Raw genomic sequence first — 22,941 nt, 5'->3', positions numbered from 1 at the left:
AGTGCCTCATGACCGGCATTCCGTTGCAAAATTTTGTTTTTATTGACAACAGGGTCAGTCTGTCTACTTCCGGGGAAGAATAAAGGCTAGAATTTAGGCAAATTACTCTTTGTACCGACGCCAGATTACATTTAAATCAATCAAAATTTTTACAGAAATTCAAACTAGAAAGCCTACCCTTTCAAATAAATCTACATTCAGTTACAGAACTAGTGAAGTAATAACACTACACAATTTATAACAAAAGTTATATATTTTTTTAAGAACTACATTCGTGGGTACCGGACTGGTTGCCCTAACTGGGATCCTATTCCTGTTGGTGACCTTCTGCTGTTGTTTTTTTCTATGGTCGGGTTGTTGTCTCTTTGGCACATTCCCCATTTCATTCTCCATTCTCAATTTTAATAATTAAACTGCAGTGGAAGCTTTACATACTTGAAATATTTTTCAATTTCACATAAAAACTAAAACTATAATAAATTTTAAAACATATATATATATCGTATTAGGTCTCTAGCGCACTGCGTTACAAATTGATCGTATCAACTATATTAACATTTTCTTTTATTAAGACTAGTGACCTATCAAAGTGAATAAGGCTACAATACTTAGTATCAAGAACCTTCTTCGACTCGTCTGTTCAGAAACAAATGCCAGCAATAACAACCTTTTTGCTTTAAATGTGTTTTAATGAATTTATTTCAATCGTTCATCATCAATTTTTTCGTCAGTTGAAAACTTTCAAATTTTCCTCAACACTGTGTTGTTTAAAAAAAAATGGACATAACACACCTCTACGAACCGTGTATTGAAATAAGCACCGCTTACTAACTTAATATGAAATATTCACCAGTCTTCACGCATTTGTTTTTAACATTCATATTCCTAGAAAAGTATAGGAGATTAGTTAACAATAGTATTCAGACAATTCCGACTGGTTAAGGAAATCAGTACAGTCGAGTAAAATATATAGCCATTTCAGACTTTCACTGGGTTGTAGTGGAATAGAATCATAGCGATCATATACTTAAAAATAAAAACAAAGCTTTAAGTACATTGTATACCCTTTGAATCATTTGAAACAAGTGATTGCAATAACCAATGATAAGAAGAACGATACATCACGTGTAATATAAAGCTTTATCCTGTAGGATTTGGTGAAATTTTGTAAAATACTATGGATAGTCTAATATCCTTCACATAATTCACTACGATTTAAATTTTACATGAGCCGCCCAAACCAGATGCAACATTCACATAATATTTTGGTAAGATAAGTTTGCAATATTTTATTGACCTACCGTTAGCAAAATAGTGAACAGAAGTTGCTTTTTTATAGTGCTATTTACCCTAGAAAGTTTTTAACAATAACTATTACCATGCTAATGGCTGGTGTAACTTTTGTGTCAAAATGATACATGAAAGCATGTTTTGAAAGTGTATTATAATAGTATTAATTAATTTTGTGATTTCTTAATTTCTGTGCAATATGTCCAAGGTCTGAAATAATGGCCCGAAGCAACAAAGAGAACCATGAGAGTTTCCGATGTCAACATAACTGCCCGGGGACATATAACAGGGTCATTATGAAAAAAAACATTGCTTAATACATTTATCAACATACTAAACATAGGAAATATTTCATGAACCAACTATAATCAAAAGACTGACTTTAACAACCAATAACGGTGCCATTATTGATTAACCAGTTATAATTACATTTTTTTTTCATCAATATTTGATACCAAATTAATAAGCCCCTGTCATATCGAAAGAACTAGAATTTGAGAACTTATTTTCATATTTGAACGCATTTGTTCATTGTAAAACTGAACGAGAACTATTTTTATGAAAAGTAAACATGAAAAATATTTCTTATATGTTTTTCTTCGACCAATGTGGATAGATTAAATAAGAGTGGTCCGTAAAAACTACCAGCCATCATTAATATTTTGGAAGTACACCACTGATTCATAGTCCAATTGCTTTCTATGTCAAATTCTGCAATTTCAAGCAGGCACAGTTCTTTTTTTAAGTTGAAATAAAGTGACAATAATTGCATGTCAAAGTAACACTTTTCCCCTCTTATAGTTGATGGGCTTCCCTCTGTTTTAGTGTGTAACCCGAATTTGTTTTCTCTCAATCAATTTATCACTTTTGAACAGCGGTATACTACTGTTGTCTTCTTTAATGGTGCTTGTACTGAAAAAAATCAACATACCTTTAGTGGCATATAGGAAAGTATTGGTTCACAGAACTTCGGATGTACCAAAAACAGGTAATTCAGATCTGACAAACAGCCAAAATGTTTTAAATATCATGATTTATTTTTATTAATTACAATTTTAAGTTAACAAGTGTTCTTCAATGATAACCTGTAATTCAGCTCTCATATGATACCAAATTACCCAAACATTCTATAAACAATGGGAGTTACACCCATTCTACCCAACTTGTTTGTGTTAAATATGTATCACTTTCTTGGCCGGGCCCGAATAAGTTGTGCCCGCCTGTATTTTTTTTCATGATAATTGTTTTTTTTTATTTATAATGGTCCCGTATTAAAAAGTAAAAAACCAAAAACAAACTGTACTCCGAGGAAAATTCAAAAAGGAAAGTTCCCAATCAAATGACAAAATGAAAAGTTAAAACTCACCAAACCAATGGATTACAACTGTCACATTCCTGAATTGGCACAGGCAATTTCCCATGTAAAAAATTGTGGACTAAACCTGGTTTCAAAGCTAGCTAAACTCTATCCTGTATAACACTCGCATCAAACTCCTCCACATTGACAACAATGTGTAAACAAAACAAACAGATACAATAGGTAATAATGTCACAAACAGGGGCACAGCAAATCAACATTGTGTTATTATCTTAACCACTATAAAAACAAATAAATATGTAACAAAAAAGCACAAAATGGCATATAGACAAAGCACACCAGCAAAACGGATAAACAATAATACAGAAATGTTTTTATCATAGACCAATTACACAATGAAGGGATGTAAAAGTACTGCGCCACGTCAAATGGATATCAATAAAAACAGACTAGACAGTAAAAGTAGTATTCATAAAGACAAATGAAAGAATAATAAAACACGTAATTAAGATTAACAGAATCTATACTTCAAGACCGACGTGTATTATTCCAATTTATCTGTGAAGTTGATATTGAATATTTATCAACAAGGACTTGGCACCTTCCTATGAACCTTTTTTTTTAGAAAAAATGACGAACCATTCTTTGACATACCCCTGGTTTATCAACTTTCTGCTCAGACACTGGTGACGTTTTAAAAAGTCTGCGTAAGAGCTGCAAGTTCTTGAATACCAATATGCAGGTGAAGTTGGTCTATAGTGGGGGAAATTGATAATTTCAAAATTAAAATCGTCTTGATTGTCATAGATTCTGCTACTGAGATGACCGTGTAAATAACTTTATGTTTCGCAATACTTGCCATTGATAAAATGCGGTCATGGTGTAATTAGTTACCATTTTCATATGGAAATTATTATTTGCCAACATTTATTTTTACTTTAATCGGTTAAACACGTTTTTTTTTTAATACATTTTTGTTCTTAAATACCCAATTAACATTTGAAAGCTACAGTAACATTAACATGATAAAGGGACACAAAATAAATGAAAATGATTCGTTATCTGGGTTTCCCAATCCAACATCACGGTTTCCAAAACGCAACTGACTAAAATTGTCGTCAATTCATTTCTTTTGGAAACCATGTATAAGGAACATTTCCATGGGAAACTTTAAGGTTTATGGTGCAAAATACCGGAAATAATTTATGCCCAAAAATGAACCTTCTTACTTTTTTGCATTGGAAACTTTTCATGAATACCAGTTGAATATGTATCGTTTCCCAGGGAAATATTGTTGTCTGTTTCTTGTTGAAATCATTTTTTTTCGTAAAATATATATATATATTTCGGGGGGGGGGGGGGGGGGGTTATTATATTTTTTTTGTGGATCCAAGATTGTTTGTGTTATCATCTGAAACTAAACTTGTAATGTTAAAATGATTTAGATTAGAATATTGAATCATGTTCAGAAATCTATGTATTTTTCATAACATTGTATATATAAAAGGAACAACTTTTTGGAATTTTGGATAATCAATGCTCTTCAACTTTGTACTTGTTTGGCTTTATAACTATTTTGATATCAGCGTCACTGATGCGTCTTATGAAGACCAAACGCGCGTCTGGCGTACTAAATTATAATCCTGGTACTTTTTTGGTTTCCTTCGCAGAATACGTTAACTTTGAGAAGTATTATATTTCTTTACAACGAAGAAGTAGTTTATTTGTGTATATTTTTTTTTAAGTGTCTATAATCTATATCTAGTTTGTTATAATATTCATTGGTTTTGTATCCCTCTGATATGGTGAATAATTCCGATAGCTTCAGTCAGGGATCGGTTCGATTACTTTCAATGTAATTGATAAAATTACAAATACTTCGTCAATTGTACGAGTACATTAAATTAATGATTACATCATTTCTCAAAGTAGCTGATTAAATTACATTACATTGGCAAGTAATAATTATAACATCTGATTACAATGAATTTAAAAAAAAACCAAACATTTAAATGATGTAAATATGTAAACATTATAACTGCAGAATGTTTTAGAAAAGATTCTATTTAAAAAAATGTTCTTCATAAGGTAATGCCTGTACTAAGTCCGTTGTTATCCATTCATTTGATGTGTTTGAGCTTTAGATTTTCCATTTTGAATTTTCAATGAAATACTGTATTAAGTAATTTAACTTTTTGATATGATATTAAATTATCAGTAGTCAGCACTTTGGTGTTACCATGAATATCAATTTTATGTTCATTTTTATAAATTTCCTGTTACAAAAACTTTGATATTTTCGAAAAAACTAAGGATTTTCTTATCCAAGGAATAGATTACCTTAGCCGTATTTGGCACAACTTTTTGGAATTCTGGGTCCTCAATGCTGTTCAACTTTGTACTTGTTAGGCTTTATAACCATTTGAAATTTGATCTGAGCGTCACTGATGAGTCTTATGTAGACGAAACGCGAGTCTGGCATACATCATATAGTAATATATAAAGTATATTATGGTTGTGTGGCATTCTAAACTAGATTTTATGAATTGTAAATGGTTTTCCGTCTAATCTAAAACAGCTGGGATGTAAAATAGTTATCCCATTCGGACTTGGTGTGTCAGTGTTAGATCACCCTCTGGCCTCCGGCCATCGGGGTGATCTTACACTGACACACCGCGTCCTTGTGGGATAACTATTAAAGATTACTGTGCGGCGTTGGCGGCGTAAAGTATTTGAATCAAGCTATATATTTGAGGCGAAAGGAGACATGGATGTTTCATACTTTTTCTGCAGATGCATTTTTTTACAGTGTCTGTGTGTCATATGTTCATTGTTTTTAACTTTATTTTCATGGTTCAGGGACTGCATAAAAAATATTTGTCCTGTGAATAACTCGCTAGGTAAGAGTAATAAGATAAACTTTATTTAGTGTATTGGATCTTTGCAAGGTTCACATGTCTGTCAAACAGTGTTTAAGTAAATCGTGATTCGACCACATTTCATGGTTGATTGGTCAATGTTTAGTGGTTGTAGTTTTGTCTATTTATCAAATACTATTTTTATTAGGTAAATTAACTATAGTTGGTGTATGAAATGACTGCATGATGATTACATTGTCTGACAGAGTTCATTGCACCTTAACCTCGAACTTTGCGGCTCATTGTTCAATGTTCTATTTTTGGAATTAACTCTGTTTGTCAGATACCATAATATTTTAAATAGGTCAAACATTGTTGGCGTTTAGTATGTTTGTAAGGTGTACATGTATGTCTGACAGGGTTCATCTGACTTTAATCTCATGTACATGGATCATTGATAATATTAAGTGTATTTGTATGTGAAACTTGTCGTCAAATCTTTATTTTACAGGCTTTCAAAACAAATTCAATCAGAATAATTATTTGAAAATTGAACAAAAGGAATGTACTCTAAATTAATCATATATCAACCGTATTGACGGTCCTTTCCTAGATTTAGATATTTCAGTATTACACCAGAAACTCTACACATACACAAAGATTAAAGGAATGATTTTTCTTTCCCTACTCTATTGTTTTGCTTTTTTGGACAGTAACGTTCCTTTAGCATCGTCTTGCGGTGGTTATGTATTTCAACTCGTCCGCTATGCTCGTGTCTGTAATGATGTTTATTTTTATTTTAATGAGCCTCATCTATGTATTACTTGTTAATTATTAAGTCTGGGATTTCGTTTATAGTAATCTTTGAATTTTGTTTTTATATGTACGAGTACAGATTTGTTATCAGTAAATTAAAACCATGCTAAATATTACACACATGCACTTTCAAGTTACTTCAGTCAGTCGATGTCTATAGTTTGGCATTGTAAAAAACATGTTTTTCTCTAACTATTAATGACATCTTTGCACTGAATCCATAGGATGTCGGATGTGATCTAATTGATATTTTAGTTTTAGAAACATATTTTTTTCATAAGTTTTCATTGGCTTTGCACTAGCTGCCAGTAACTGCGAATACTATGAGGTCTGTACTTAGTGTTTTGTTTTTGTTTTGGGGATATGTAAGTATCCGTCCACGTCCAGTATGTAGTTAAGCCTTTTTCAACAGATTTTTATAATTTGTTCTATGTTGCACCACCTTCAAAGGTTAGGGGAGATTTGCGCACTTACAAACATGTATAACCCCGCCACATTGTGTCTGTCTAAAATCTGGACACTGTAGTTCAGTGGTTGACTACAACTAGTATCCAATTAACTGTTCTATTGCACAGCGATGCTTGTGATTTTTGTGATTTTACTTTTTACGACAATGTAAGTAATGAAATGACAGTGTCAAAGTTTTTAGACACTGTTGCCGTCTTTACCAACATCAAATATATTTGTACTGCATTGTCGGAGTTGTAGACTACTGTTTCAAAATTCAAAATAATGTTGATTTCGACGACCAGCTTTGTTACCGTTGAGAAAAAATTGACTGAATAAAGCAAAAATTATGTGTGTACATTTTATTCGTACAGTATTTGGCTGATTTCATGATCAAAAATAGCGTTGTAGTTAAGATAGTGACACGAATTACGCATATTGTCAAATACCTGTATCAAATTCATCGTTTGGTATAAGTCGCGTCAAATATTTCTCTGTATTTGTTGCCTATTTGATAATATAATTAAGTTAATCTGGCATATTTTGGTATTAATATTGACTTACTCATAGGGTATATGCATCTGAAATAAACACATTTATTCTAAGACCAGTTGTTGGCATGATTCTATTTATGCTCTTCTCATATAGTATATGATGGTATGAGACTAAACCCCTAATGGTGCTTGATTTTTATATCTTCCCGTCAGTTTAATCGAGATATGGAGCTGGTATGTCAGTGACAGCTAGTAGTTCTTTGTTTATTCATGTATCATTCATGTTTGCTTAGTTTTAGTTTTTTTTAACCTTTCCTGACATCGGACTCGGACTTCTATTAAACTGAGTTTTAATATACGTTTTATTGTGTGTTTGTTTATTCTACATTAGCTAGAGGTATATGGGAAGGGTTGATATCTCACAAAACATATTTAATCTCGCCAAATTTTTTCGCCTGTCCAAAGTTGGGACACTCTGTTATTTTCACTTAACTAGTACACAATTTTGTTTATGGGCCAGCTGAAGACTGCCTCCGGGTGCGATATTTTCTCACTGTGTTGAAGATCCATTGGTGGCTTTTCGGCAGGTGTCATCTCTTTCGTCGGGATGTTGTCTCTTTGACACATTCCCAATTTCCATTCTCAATTCTATTTATTCACAAAAACGTTATTTAAGCATTACCATTTTTTGATTTGATGGAATCATTTCAATTGAAAAGCACTTGCATTTTGAGATTAAGTATTTCAACTTATAATGTTTGTTCATATATTTGAATCCTTTAGTTCATTAAATAAAACTTCTTTTTTTCGGTTGTAATCGTATATTTTTAATTAAATTGTGACACTTAAATATATAAAATTTCCCAGGGTTCCATGAAGGTATGGCAGATATTGTGAGTTTGTCATTCCAGACCCCCGAGCACATGCACGCCATAGGCTTATTAGATTCGATCCCAAACGATAAAGGTACGTTTATTTTATTTTATTTTATCATGTGATAAAAGTTACCATCAATGAGAATCATTTGATAACAACAAAATCATTAAAACCTGTTATTAGTTGGGTTGTTGAATGCATATTTGCTCCTGTTGGCATTGTTTTGCGGGGAAATCCCCAAAATAAGCAATAATTTCATCGGAAAGAGAAAGTTGAGAAAAAAAGTTCAGGCGTGTTTGAGTGGACTATTCCGCCTTGAAAACGTATAACTGAAAAAATATTTGATACATCATCTCGCTTCATCTGGCTTCAGATTATATTATTTTTATATAATTAGGCTGAAAGTTAATACAATAAGAACTATAGGTCACCATACAATCTTCAATAGTGAACAAAACCCAATACCGCATAGTCGAGCCCCTAAATGACAAATGTAAAACAATTTAAATGAGAGTATACTACTTTTACTTTAGTCCGTTTTCTCCAACTTTTGCTCCTACCTCATAATACAACGCCAAACAATACGTGTATCTGTTTTCAGAGAGTGATATTAATTTTTTGATGCAAATGGCGCTGGAAAAAATTGCGTTCCTGCCCTTTGGATACCTCATTGATCAGTGGAGATGGAGTGTGTTTCGAAGAGAGACAACACCTAATAATTACAATGCAAATTGGTGGAATCTTAGGTATTTTTGTAAATTGACATTTACCAAATTTATTTAATTTATCGTAACGTGTAAAATTTTGATAATTTTCTTGAAACTAATGCTTATTCTAATTCCTTGTTACAAAACTAAGATTATAACATGCCTCCCATTTCTCTTATTATCTGTTCATGTTTGGTTGTAAATTGTTTGGCTTTGGATGAAGATAAATCGATAACAGTGCTTTCGACGCATACAATTTATAAAATATTATTTTCAATTTTTAAAACGTTTCAGAGAATTTTAATCTTTATTAATAAACCACAAGCGGATCAAATGTTTCATGTTATTTTCATTTCGAATTAATGTAAAAACAGATGCTTCAATTTACCTAAAACAAAATTAGGCTAGCTTTACATTTAAAATTTAAAACAAATTATTAACTAATATGGATGAATATAAATCATAACGGATTATTTTGACATAAACTGTATATGTTTATATTTTTGTATGTACAAGGTGTGGCTATCAAGGTATTTCACCTCCAGTTCAGCGGACAGAACAAGATTTTGACCCTGGTGCAAAATACCATATACCTGGAAACACACCTTATATCAGGTAATCTGATAGCATTTCAACAGTATCGTCATTGTTTGTTATCATAACAGATTAAACGTGCTTGTGAATTATTTCAATTGCCCGTAAATACATTATTGAATACGCTTACCAAATGTCTTATGACTGCTTGTCGAAAAAAATGAGTTCTGTGATCTGTGTATGTCGTATACTAATACTATATAGATTAAAACATAGTTTGCAAAACAAACATTTGCTTAAGGATATACAAAAGATTAAACACTATTACCCCACTATTACCACAATGTGTCGTACATTTTCCGTTTTATATATAACATTCAAAAATATCCCGAGTGTATCATCAGCTCAGTAGTCAGTACTTCGGTACTGACATGATTTATAACAATCCTTTCTAAAACTGTCAGTTCATAGATTTTAAAGTTACAAAGAAACTAAGGTTTCAAGGCCAATTTCGGCTTAGATGAATCGGGCTATTTTATTGGGTTATATAATTTTGTCATGTAGCTATTCATGTTTCGGTTCTTATAAACCCTTGGCTTTTAAACATTCGGCTTTGAGCTTTCATGATGAAAGTAAATCCAGAAAAACGCTTCGAACGCATTTAAGTTATCTAACGAGTTATTTTCATTTTTGTACATGATTATGATGATACATTTATTGTTTAGGTATTTCGTCAGTTTTGTGGTACAATTTCAATGGCATAAAGCATTATGTGATGAAATAGGCTATAAAGGTCAACTTCATAGATGTGATATATACAAGAATAAAACAGCTGGAGCAAAATTGAGGTAAGTTATAGATATTTCATGTCTTTTTGATAGTTTTGTCGGTGGTTCGTCAACTTATACCATAACTTTTGTTGAAAGCCTCAGACTTAACCTGACGAGACAAGGTCGAGTGAGGTTGCCTGTAGGTTTCAACAAAAACAAAAAGTTGTGTGACAGATAATATTAAACTAAAATTACTAAAATAGCACTCTGGTTTTCCGAATGCCTTAACAAGAATATTATGTGGCACATCTACCATAATAATATGTTAATGCAACATCATGGTCAAGTAGATTTGGAATAGAATTGGTCATAATACATATTTATCTTTCAGTTTCTATTATGCAATTTAATTGGTACGTGTAGCTGTACTAAACAAGCAATATATATATATAGGTTCTGTAATTAAAACACTTACATTTCAATTACAAATGTAAGAAGTCCAAATTTCGAAAATATTTTAATCAAAATAAAGAAATAAATTGTGAATTTGTAACTGCAACATGTAGATATTTTTAATAGAAAATAGTGTATTTTGAAGGAGTGTCCTACTTTTCACAGCACAAAGAACATTTTTAGTGTCTTGTATATATTTTTTTGTATACCTTCATTGTTAATGCACAATGCAGTTGAAGCAACCAAGTCAAGAAAACCAAAATTTCTGCAGAGAAACACTTGAAATTCTTGAACTTTTGATTAATCGATTTACTTACTTTGTAATTATCTATGCATATTTGACATCTTTTATTTCTTTTAATGTTCGTCATAACATTACAAATAACAAGAAAAAAACCGATAGAGTTTTTCTCATTCTGGCAATTAAAATTCAGGTTGAAATAATAGTATTTGAGCTTCTTATATGCATGAATCCCATGTGCATTATTACCTTTAAATAGTTTGTATCATTCAGAGTTATGTTATGTCAACCTAGTAATGATAGCAACAAACAATGTTTATGCCCCAGAGCAAATTGACTTTCCTTCCGTCGTTCTTTCCGTCCGTCCTTCCGTCCTTTAGTTTGAAAATCTAGTTTTGAGCGAGGGCATGTCGAATACACAGACTCATTCTTCTTTAATTTTTAGCTCACCTGGCCCGAAGGGCCTTTCTCACCACTTGGCGTCCGTCGTCCGTCGTCGTCGTCCGTCGTCGTCGTCCGTCGTCGTCGTCGTTAACAATTTACATTTTGAACTTCTTCTAGAGAACCACTGAATGGAATGGAACCAAACATGGCATGAATGTTCCTTATGAGGTGCTGACCAAGTGTTGTTACTTTGTAGCCGATCCATCATCCAAGATGGCCGCCAGCGGGGGACTTAGTTTAACATAGGACCCTATGGGAAATGCATACAAATGACTTCTTTTAGAGAACCACTGAATGGAATGAAACCAAACATGGCATGAATGTTCCTTATGAGGTACTGACCAAGTGTTGTTACTTTGTTGCCGATCCATCATCCAAGATGGCTGCTAGCCGGGGACTTAGTTTAACATAGGACCCTATGGGAAATGCATACAAATGACTTCTTTTAGAGAACCACTGAATTGAATGAAACCAAACATGGCATGAATGTTCCTTATGAGTTGCTGACCAAGTGTTGTTACTTTGTTGCCAATCCATCATCCAAGATGGCCGCCAGCCGGGAACTTAGTTTAACATAGGACCCTATTGGAAATGCATACAAATGACTTCTTTTAGAGAACCACTGAATGGAATAAAACCAAACATAGCATGAATGTTCCTTATGGGGTGCTGACCAAGTGTTGTTACTTTGTAGCCGATCCATCATCCAAGATGGCCGCCAGCGGGGGACTTAGTTTAACATAGGACCCTATGGGAAATGCATACAAATGACTTCTTCTAGAGAACCACTAAATGGAATGAAACCAAACATAGCATGAATGTTCCTTATGGAGTGCTGACCAAGTGTTGTTACTTTGTAGCCGATCCATCATCCAAGATGGCCGCCAGCGGGGGACTTAGTTTAACATAGGACCCTATGGGAAATGCATACAAATGACTTCTTCTAGAGAACCACTGAATGGAATGGAACCAAACATGGCATGAATGTTCCTTATGAGGTGCTGACCAAGTGTTGTTACTTTGTAGCCGATCCATCATCCAAGATGGCCGCCAGCGGGGGACTTAGTTTAACATAGGACCCTACGGGAAATGCATACAAATGACTTCTTTTAGAGAACCACTGAATGGAATGAAACCAAACATGGCATGAATGTTCCTTATGAGGTACTGACCAAGTGTTGTTACTTTGTTGCCGATCCATCATCCAAGATGGCTGCTAGCCGGGGACTTAGTTTAACATAGGACCCTATGGGAAATGCATACAAATGACTTCTTTTAGAGAACCACTGAATTGAATGAAACCAAACATGGCATGAATGTTCCTTATGAGTTGCTGACCAAGTGTTGTTACTTTGTTGCCGATCCATCATCCAAGATGGCCGCCAGCCGGGAACTTAGTTTAACATAGGACCCTATTGGAAATGCATACAAATGACTTCTTTTAGAGAACCACTGAATGGAATAAAACCAAACATAGCATGAATGTTCCTTATGGGGTGCTGACCAAGTGTTGTTACTTTGTAGCCGATCCATCATCCAAGATGGCCGCCAGCGGGGGACTTAGTTTAACATAGGACCCTACGGGAAATGCATACAAATGACTTCTTTTAGAGAACCACTGAATGGAATGAAACCAAACATGGCATGAATGTTCCTTATGAGGTACTGACCAAGTGTTGTTACTTTGTTGCCGATCCATCATCCAAGATGGCTGCTAGCCGGGGACTTAGTTTAACATAGGACCCTATGGGAAATGCATACAAATGACTTCTTTTAGAGAACCACTGAATTGAATGAAACCAAACATGGCATGAATGTTCCTTATGAGTTGCTGACCAAGTGTTGTTACTTTGTTGCCGATCCATCATCCAAGATGGCCGCCAGCCGGGAACTTAGTTTAACATAGGACCCTATTGGAAATGCATACAAATGACTTCTTTTAGAGAACCACTGAATGGAATAAAACCAAACATAGCATGAATGTTCCTTATGGGGTGCTGACCAAGTGTTGTTACTTTGTAGCCGATCCATCATCCAAGATGGCCGCCAGCGGGGGACTTAGTTTAACATAGGACCCTATGGGAAATGCATACAAATGACTTCTTCTAGAGAACCACTAAATGGAATGAAACCAAACATAGCATGAATGTTCCTTATGGAGTGCTGACCAAGTGTTGTTACTTTGTAGCCGATCCATCATCCAAGATGGCCGCCAGCGGGGGACTTAGTTTAACATAGGACCCTATGGGAAATGCATACAAATGACTTCTTCTAGAGAACCACTAAATGGAATGAAACCAAACATAGCATGAATGTTACTTATGGAGTGCTGACCAAGTGTTGTTACTTTGTAGCCAATCCATCATCCAAGATGGCCGCCAGCGGGGGACTTAGTTTAACATAGGACCCTATGGGAAATGCATACAAATGACTTCTTTTAGAGAACCACTGAATGGAATGAAATCAAACATGGCATGAATGTTCCTAATGTGGTGCTGACCAAGTGTTGTTACTTTGTAGCCGATCCATTATCCAAGATGGACGCCAGCGGGGGACTTAGTTTAACATAGGACCCTATGGGAAATGCATACAAATGACTTCTTTTAGAGAACAACTGAATGGAATGAAACCAAACATTGCATGAATGTTCCTTATGCCGTGCTGACCATGTTTTGTTACTTTGTAGCCCATCCATCATCCAAGATGGCCGCCAGCATGGGACTTAGTTTAACATAGGACCCTATGGGAAATGCATACAAATGACTTCTTTTAGAGAACCACTGAATGGAATGAAATCAAACATGGCATGAATGTTCCTAATGTGGTGCTGACCAAGTGTTGTTACTTTGTAGCCGATCCATTATCCAAGATGGCCGCCAGCAGGGACTTAGTTTAACATAGGACCCTATTGGAAATGCATACAAATGACTTCTTTTAGAGAACCACTGAATGGAATAAAACTAAACATTGCATGAATGTTCCTTATGAGGTACTGACCAAGTGTTGTTACTTTGTAGCAGATCCATCATCCAAGATGGCCGCCAGCAGGGGACTTAGTTTAACATAGGACCCCATGGGAAATGCATACAAATGACTTCTTTTAGAGAACCACTGAATGGAATAAAACCAAACATGGCATGAATGTTCCTTATGAGGTGCTGACCAAGTGTTGTTACTTTGTAGCCGATCCGCCATCCAAGATGGCCGCCAGTGGGGGACTTTTGAATGAAATTAAACATGTTCCTTTCCTTATCAATGAGGTTGTGTTGTCACTTTTAGCCAAATTTTATATTTTTTCATATGATTTCAAAAACCCAAGTAGAATCAGGGGAGCGATACAGGCTCTTGAGAGCCTCTAGTTTTAGTGTAGAATAGCTTAATAAAGGCAACAGTAGCATACCGCTGTTCGAAATTAATAAATCGATCGAGTTAAAAATGTATCTGTTTGGCAACTGTATGAGCTGTTCTGAGTGGCTGCTTAGTAAGCAAGAATTGGGATTGCAGTAATTTCATGACGCCCAAAAACTTTTTTAGCACTAAATGGAATATATCATTTTGTGTTATGAAGATAAAAATTTGAATCACAAATAAATGTTTTGCTTATTTCAACCTATTAATGATAGTTACAAACAATGTCTATGCCCCACAGCAAATTGACTTTCCTTCCGTAGTCTTTCATAATTTCATACATAATTCCATTATTTAGAGGCCAGAATATGCGAAAATGTTGACGTCCTGTAAAATTAGAAATTTACGTCCTTGGCCATTCACTTTTTAGATACTATCTTAAAATCGTGTTTCCTGCCAAAAAAACCTATAAAAAATTTGGCCTTACTGTTTTAACTTTTTATGCATTGCGGTTGCGACTTTATTAATTGTTCTGGTAAGAAAATAAACTGTTGGCAATGCTTGACGACCGCTGCTTATTTTCATACTTGTCGGATTTTCTTCAAACACTTGTCAAAACCAAGAAGATCAAAGGTGCCACATAATTTAATTTCACATTAAGTCATATTGATGATGTTCTTTCCATAACCAATCCAAACTCTTTTGATTGGGTTCCATTAATTTATCACTCAGTACTAGAAAATAAAGAAACAAGAGACACTGCTTCCTGTCTCTTTTTAAACATAATTTCAACAGTCAGTACCATAATCTAGACAAATGAGACGGTCTTCATTATAAATTTCCTCCACCTTAGCAACAATTTACCATCTTCACCTGTAGATGGGATATATATTTCCCAAATCATTCGGTATTCAAGAGCTTGCAGCTGCTACTCAGACTTTGTATCTTTTATGTCTGTTTGTTTTACAAACACATTGCTGTCAATATAATGGAATTCTATGCGACTTTCATACAAGTGAGATATTTAGCTAGCTATAAAACCACAATGTTTAACACCCATTTTCTACATAAGAAAATGCCTGTATCAAGTCTGGAATATGAAAGTTGTTTTCCATTCGTTTGATGTGTTATGATTTATCGCCATTTGATAAAGGGCTTGCCATTTTAAAATGGCTTTCCGTTTTGAATTTTCTATGGAGTTCTGTATTTTTGTTAGTATTATATCTATTTTTATATATTTTGATATAAGCGTCACTGATGAGTCTTATGTAGACGAAACGCGCGTCTGGCGTACTAAATTATAATTCTGGTACCTTTGATAACCATTTATAGATTCCAAGTTGCAAAAAATAGCAAAAAACATGTATCAGGCCTTTGTAATGGCAGTTATTAAGGGCATAAATTCATTTTTTTGTCATAATAATTGCTGTTAGATCAGAGAAATTATACAAAAATGTACATTCACCGTCGTCACGAGCAAGGAAGACTTAGTGAACACAAATACGAAATTTAATTTAACTTCATTATTTACAGTGAGTTGCTTATAGGTGTTACTGTAAAAGTTTACCTATAGCTCAACCTGTTTTTAAAATTGACAACACAATAGGGACATTTAAATTGACCAGTTGGTATTGTTAGATTTAAATCTACCTTGATGCTACCTGTAAAGATTTTTATTCACCTAACCCAAATTTTCAGCATGCTTTTTTCCTGAACTTTTTCTAACCTAGGATTATTCTATTAAAAAATTGATAGGGAAGAAAATAGTTTTGGTTTTCATTGTTTTAAATCCCTGATATATATAATTTATCTATTTTTTACCTAAAATTCTAAATCAGTAAAAGATTAAATTAAACATGTATTACTATGTTTGAAAATTAAACTGTTTTTACACACTAAATGCTTCTTTAAAATTCTAACCCTTATATATAGTATTGTCCAGCTGCCAGTGAAACAATAAATAGCTGTTCAGGTGTTTACAGTTTAAATTTTCAGATGGATATGTTGTTCATTTATTCACATGTCCCTTCAAGATTCTCATTTTGGATTATTATTTGCAATGTTTGAAATCTTTTGGTGTCATTGTGCATACAATATTGGATTTATTTTATTTGAATTCACTTCATAGATTTTTATAGCAATTTTGCTTCTTAAAATGTGATGTGGTTTTTTCAAGATTTTAATGTCATGAAGGACATCAAGGAGGAAATAATTCATTCAAACTGTTTTGTGGGGCTTACATATGATGTTGTACATGTAAAATTCGAAAATAAGTTTGGAGTATACCTTGCTGTGTTTTTTCTTTGAAATCTATTATAATATTAGTGGGACTTTTGTGCATAAAATGCTGTGTTTGCTCAAGGAAATTCAAATTTTCATACGATGGGATTTAGTTATGTTAAAGATTAAAAAATTTCAAAACTGGAATTCAAGTAGGAGATATAGTGTGAGTTCATTCAACATGTTTCTGTGGCTTTAAATGTGATTTTAAAAACATTCATTATTAATTTGGGATCAATTACAAACTTAAGATGATTTACCATTTAAATGGGATCTTGGAAATGAAATAAAATGTTGAATTAATGCAGTGGATATAGTCTAATCTAGTGATAAAGTGAAAAATGAAAGTAAAATATTCTAAAATATTCCTAACGTGGGGAAATGTTTTAAGTGAATGTGAAATTGGAAATAGTCATTATAAAATTCTGGATCAAATATTGTTTGATTTGGAAATTTATAATAGGAAATGAAATAAAATGTTTACTGTGGATATAGAAAAATCAAGTGATATATAGTAAAAATATAAATAAAATATTACAAAATATTTGTAAAGTGAGGATAACTTTTTGGAATATAGTAATGGAAATGATAAAAAAATTTACAAGATTCTGAATTATGTATAGATTCTGCACCTGTTAAATTAGGATGTATATCATGGGAAGTTAATCAGAATTTATACTATGGATTTAGAAAAAAATCTAGTGAAGTAGTGAAAAATGAATAAAATTGGGAATTATTTAAAAACTTTGGAATTCTGGATGAGATGTCAAATATCAGTGTAAAAAAATAAATGAAATTGTTTATTCAAATATGATTTTGATGTTTCATAAAGTGAGTGAAATATTACGACTGGATTATTTAGGGTATTAAACACTGCTAGTAGTGGCTATGCAAACATTACGATGAAATGTAGTGCATTTTAGGCCATGCAATTTTAAATAAACTGCAAGAAAATAACATATATGATATAGTCATTCTTGTTTGGCTTGATAACTCCTAATATTTTGAATGACAGTAAAATAAAAATCTCTCAATAGAATAATCCTTGGTAAGAAAAAGTTCATGAAAAAAGCATGCTGAAACTTTGGGTTAGGTGAATAAATTTTTTTACAGGTAGCATCAAGGTAGATTTAAATCTAACAATACCAACTGGTCAATTTAAATGTCCCTATTGTATTGTCAATTTTAAAAACAGGTTGAGCTATAGGTAAACTTTTACAGTAACACCTATAAGCAACTCACTGTAAATCGAATTCTATTCATTAGCCGACTACAACATTTTGCTGAAGATTTTTGAAAATCTACAATTTAAAAGACAGAGCTATTTGAAATTCCTGGCAATTTTTTGTTATAGACTGAAATGCCATTGCTAAATAGATAAATAATTAGTCTAAATTTGAAAATAATAAGTTTAATATAATAAATAAATAATTGATCAAAATTTGAAAATAGTAAGCTTCAAGCAAAATTTCCAATTCTTTATAATAAGTAAAATATAACAAAAAGAACGTCAAGGTTTGCATCAAAACAAATTTGCTCTTTGCTCGGGTTGTTGTCTGTTTGACATATTCCCCATTTTCATTCTCATTTTTGTTCATTCATATTTTATAAACACAATGATTCATATTCTTGAAAAGGCCTCTTTGATTTTATATGAAAAAAAAAAAGTAAAATCACAAAAATACTGAACTTAGAGGAAGATCAATTGGGAAAGTCCATAATCACATGGCAAAATCAAACAAAACGCATCAAAAACGAATGGACAAGAACTGTCATATTCCTGACTTGGTACAGGCATTTTCAAATGTAGAAAATGGTGGATTAAACCTGGTTCTATAGCGCTAACCCTCTCACTTTAATGACAGTCTCATCAATTTCCGATATTTTTACATTGATGCGTTAAATAAACAGACACAATAAATAAAATAGTCAAAATATGGGTACATCAGTCATCATCGTTTAACAATTTTAAAAGGAACAATTTAACAGAACACAAAAACATCTACTATCTACGAACACATTTATTGATTTGAGTGTCTGACGTCAGAAAATTTTATATGTCACATAAATTTGTCGTTCAATGTGCGTACAAACAATTTTTAAATTTTCATGGGAATGTTAGCATACAGGGTTAAAAAATCAAAAGTATGTAAGAATAAATTTAAGAAATTGACCGAGATTTAAACTAGTCCAAAAGTTATATATAGAATTTATAAGAATCCAAATATAGTTAATTCCACTACGCGATTGAATGATTTTGACGTTTGTGGTTCAAAGTATATTGTAATTCATAATAGAAATATATCATAATGACATATAATAGAACAATATCATATTGACTGGATCTTTTAAAGTACAGAGTCACGTTATAAGAACAAAAGAAATACAAAAAGTCGCAAATACAAAACAAACCACAAAAAAATGAAAGCCAATACAAACACATTGACGAGATGTATAAGTACCGAGCCACGTGAAACGGATATCACATGAAACCATTCAACAGTAAAAGTAATATTAATAATAGAACAAAGACAAATGAAAGAACTATAAAACACGTTGTTAAGATGATAAACAACATCAGTACGCAGAATCTATACATCAAGACCATCGTGTATTATTTGAGAAGTTGATACGGAATATTTATCAACAAGGTCTTGGTACCTTCCGATGAACTTTTTTAGAAAAAGAACGAGACGTTCTTTGACATACCCCTGTTTCATCAACTAACTACTCAGACACTGATGACGTTTTACAAAGTCTGAGTAGGAGCTGCAAGCTCTTGAATATCGAATAAGTTGGGAAATATATATCCCGTATGCAGGTGAAGTTGGTATATTGCTACTAAGGTGGGGGAAATTTATAATTTCAAAATTAAAATCGTCTCTTTTGTCATAGATTCTGGTACTGAGATGACTGTGTAAGTCAGATTCGAGATATAAGTCTAAAAATGAGGCGGAGGAAGCCGTGTCTGTTGTTTCTTTAATCTCTAGTTCTGGGGGATATATTAATGGAACCCAATCAGAAAAGTTCGGATTGTTTATGGAAAGAACATCATCAATATATCTGAAAGTGAAATTAAATAATCTGGCTTCTTTGATTCTCTTGTTTTTTACAAGTGTCTGGAGGAACTCCGATTCATATGAAAATAAGAAGAGGTCGGCAAGAAGAGGCGCACAGTTTGTTTCCATAGGAATGCCGACAATTTGTTGGAAAAGTCTACCTCCAAACTCAACAAATATGTTGTCGATAAGAACCTCCAGCATACTGACCACTTGTTCTTCTGTGTAGCATATTTTACCTTTTTGTTTGTCACTATTTACGAAATATGCCTTATCAAATACCAAAGTAATAAATTTATAGCGTATGCTACCATTTTTATGTTGAAAGGCATTGTGGATTATTTCTTTTAGGCGATTTTTCAATTTCACATGGGGAATGGTGGTATACAGGGTTGAAAAATCAAAAGTTTTGATGGAACTAATTTCAGAAAAAGACCGAGATTTAAAATTGTCTAGAAGTTCTTTAGAATTTTTAAGAATCCACATATGGTTAATACCACTACGCGAGTAAACAGTTTCACAGTATTTCTGATGAAAATGCAAGGTTTGAAGGTGTGTGGAAAACTGATTCAAAACAGATGCAGGGTTTATAAATAGTGGTATATGTAGAGAGTATTTTTTCACGGGCAGTTGATCTGAGATATGTAAATTAGAAGCGTGGACCCCTCTGCCAGTTGAACTTGACTGCTTAGAGTTAAAATGTTCCAGGTGATTTAAAAAAAAAAAACAATTATTCATTAAAAAAAAAATACTATCTCACGCAGCTATTGGATTATATATTCATTCGGGTATATAAAGTCCGTACAGTTGTTGTTATAAATTACTTATAAATATGTTTTTGAATATCCACTCAAAGAAATAATCCGCAGCGATTCACCTTATCACTGTTTAGTCCATTCCAGAAAAAAAAACCCAGTTAATTAGACAACTTCCAGTTAGAGTCAAGTGCTACACAAATAAAGGTCACCGGTAATGTGCCGAGCGAAGGAAAAGTTTAGAAAGTGAATATTGTGAGATTTTGATGCTTGAAACAAAAAATAAGGCAACAGAAATACTTTGTTTTAATTGTCTCGGATTGTTTAAACATGTCTCTATGAAATTTTATATGCACAATACATTGTTTGAACAGTGCCACAAAAAGCTTGAACTGGATCATCATGAAACAGTTACATGCAACTCCAGAACTTTCGGATAGGAGTAAATAGCTTTTATGTGTATGTTTATGTCTTGTGCATATAAATAAAGAAAGAAAGAAAGAAAACAAACAAATTATTACTTGTTTAACCTGCTGTAATTTAAAATATAAGTAGAGCGCACAGGATTATGGATGCTGCAAGCCTACTTGATTTTATAATTTTCGTTTTCGCAATGATTAGCTTTTTTTTAATATAATTTTTAACCAAAATTGATTTTTTATTTCCATATAGCTTAAAACGCCCGTTCTTATTATATTATATAGGAACATGTTAGCATTAGGATCGTCCAAACAATGGCAGGATGCAATGCAAGTAATGACAGGTGGTAGAAACATGAGCGCTCTGCCGATTATTCAATATTTCACACCTCTTATTGATTGGCTGAAGGAACAGAATAAAGAAGAAAACATTGGATGGTCTGCACAATGTCCTTCCAATATTCCATCACCAGATCAAACAAACAACCAAGCTCGTCTTTCTGTTTCGACAGAAACTGTGTGTTTAATAATTGTTACTTTAACAAACTTTTTGTTGATGAGTATGTAAAGATGCGTCAAGGAGGCTCGAGTGTACAAAATTTTCAGCAAAATTTTAAGCAATTTTTTTTGGTTACAAATTATGTTTAGCACACTATTAGTTGTTACTCTATGATATGCTCCACAAAAATCAACCAAAACAAATCATTTTTTTACCAAGATGACTTTCAAAATGTTTATATTATTGAAAAAGCTCCAAGTTATCTGCCTTAGATGTAAAATTGGCATTTTGGGGGCATTAAAATTGAAATATTTTTTTTTAACTCATCTGTGACCTATATTTTTAATACTTTTTCAAATATGCTGTAAATAAAATAAAAAATCGTAAAATTTAAGCGATTTCTGTAATTTGGTTCTTTTTTTATTTCGATATTACCTCTATTTCTTCTATTAAATCAACAGGAAAAAATACCTGAACAAAAATGCATGCTTCTTTTGAAGGAAGGTTGTGAGCTTAAATGATCGGTGACCCCATTTTTTTATTTCATTTTTCTATAAAGTATATAGGTAAAGTTCATTTATAGAAAAAAAATAGCGAAATCCAATATTTGAAAAAAATATATTTACACCCGCGAGCCCCTTAACATCTTATCAATCACAATTCTGTTTATTGATAATAATGACTCAGATATGTGAACAGTAGTTTATTACTCAATCTAACATTTATGGCAATGTAATCAGTATAATTTTCAAAAATCTTAGATAATTGTAAATATTGATACAACTAGAATTCGGCCAAATTATATAGTTATATTTATCATAAAATAATTCAATGCTTAAGGAAAATTTCTATTGTAATTTAGCCAATCATTTTCTATATTTACTAGGCAATAGCTTTGTTACAAACATAACCCTTGATTGCCTTTGTTTAATGAATGTAATTAGATATTAGTACATCAATATATGTTCCTATACTGTAATAGCAATATACAAATTGATTAAATAATGACTACTTCCCATTGCTATAGTATATGTGTATCTTGCAGAGTTTAAAAAAATACCCTAAAGTTGTTATAGTGTTGAACTGTCAGAATCAGTTCTAAGGTAGAACTGTCCAAATTTGTGGTTTATTATACATTAATATAAATAAAAACCAACGAGGATGAATATACATAGAGATAATCAATAATTAAATAAACAAAATAAAAAAAACGTTAAGAACGAAAGGTTTAGGCCTAAGATGGGTTTTTTTGGCAATAAAGTAGGACTTTGTAGATCTGTATTTGGTCATAATGCACTTCATATCTTGGCTTTGGAATATTCGGCTTTGAGTT

General features: G+C 32.8%; 1 protein-coding gene across 2 annotated transcripts in view; it reads left to right on the top strand.

Annotated features, from left to right (window-relative positions):
* LOC139510172 (angiotensin-converting enzyme-like) overlaps positions 1-22,626 on the top strand; it is a 97,590-nt gene extending 74,964 nt beyond the window's left edge. For both annotated transcript variants that reach the window (XM_071296527.1, XM_071296528.1), the window contains 5 exons: positions 8,091-8,189; positions 8,701-8,845; positions 9,323-9,421; positions 10,066-10,188; positions 21,395-22,626. In XM_071296527.1, the coding sequence (XP_071152628.1) occupies positions 8,091-8,189; positions 8,701-8,845; positions 9,323-9,421; positions 10,066-10,188; positions 21,395-21,677 (749 nt within the window). In that variant the 3' untranslated portion in view covers positions 21,678-22,626. The remainder of the gene's footprint in view (positions 1-8,090; positions 8,190-8,700; positions 8,846-9,322; positions 9,422-10,065; positions 10,189-21,394) is intronic.
* Positions 22,627-22,941: the final 315 nt, after the last annotated feature.

Source organism: Mytilus edulis, chromosome 2, assembly GCF_963676685.1.
Source record: "Mytilus edulis chromosome 2, xbMytEdul2.2, whole genome shotgun sequence".
Taxonomy (NCBI): domain Eukaryota; kingdom Metazoa; phylum Mollusca; class Bivalvia; order Mytilida; family Mytilidae; genus Mytilus; species Mytilus edulis.
Note: the sequence above shows the minus strand (reverse complement) of the source record. Positions and strands in the feature narration are given on the sequence as shown.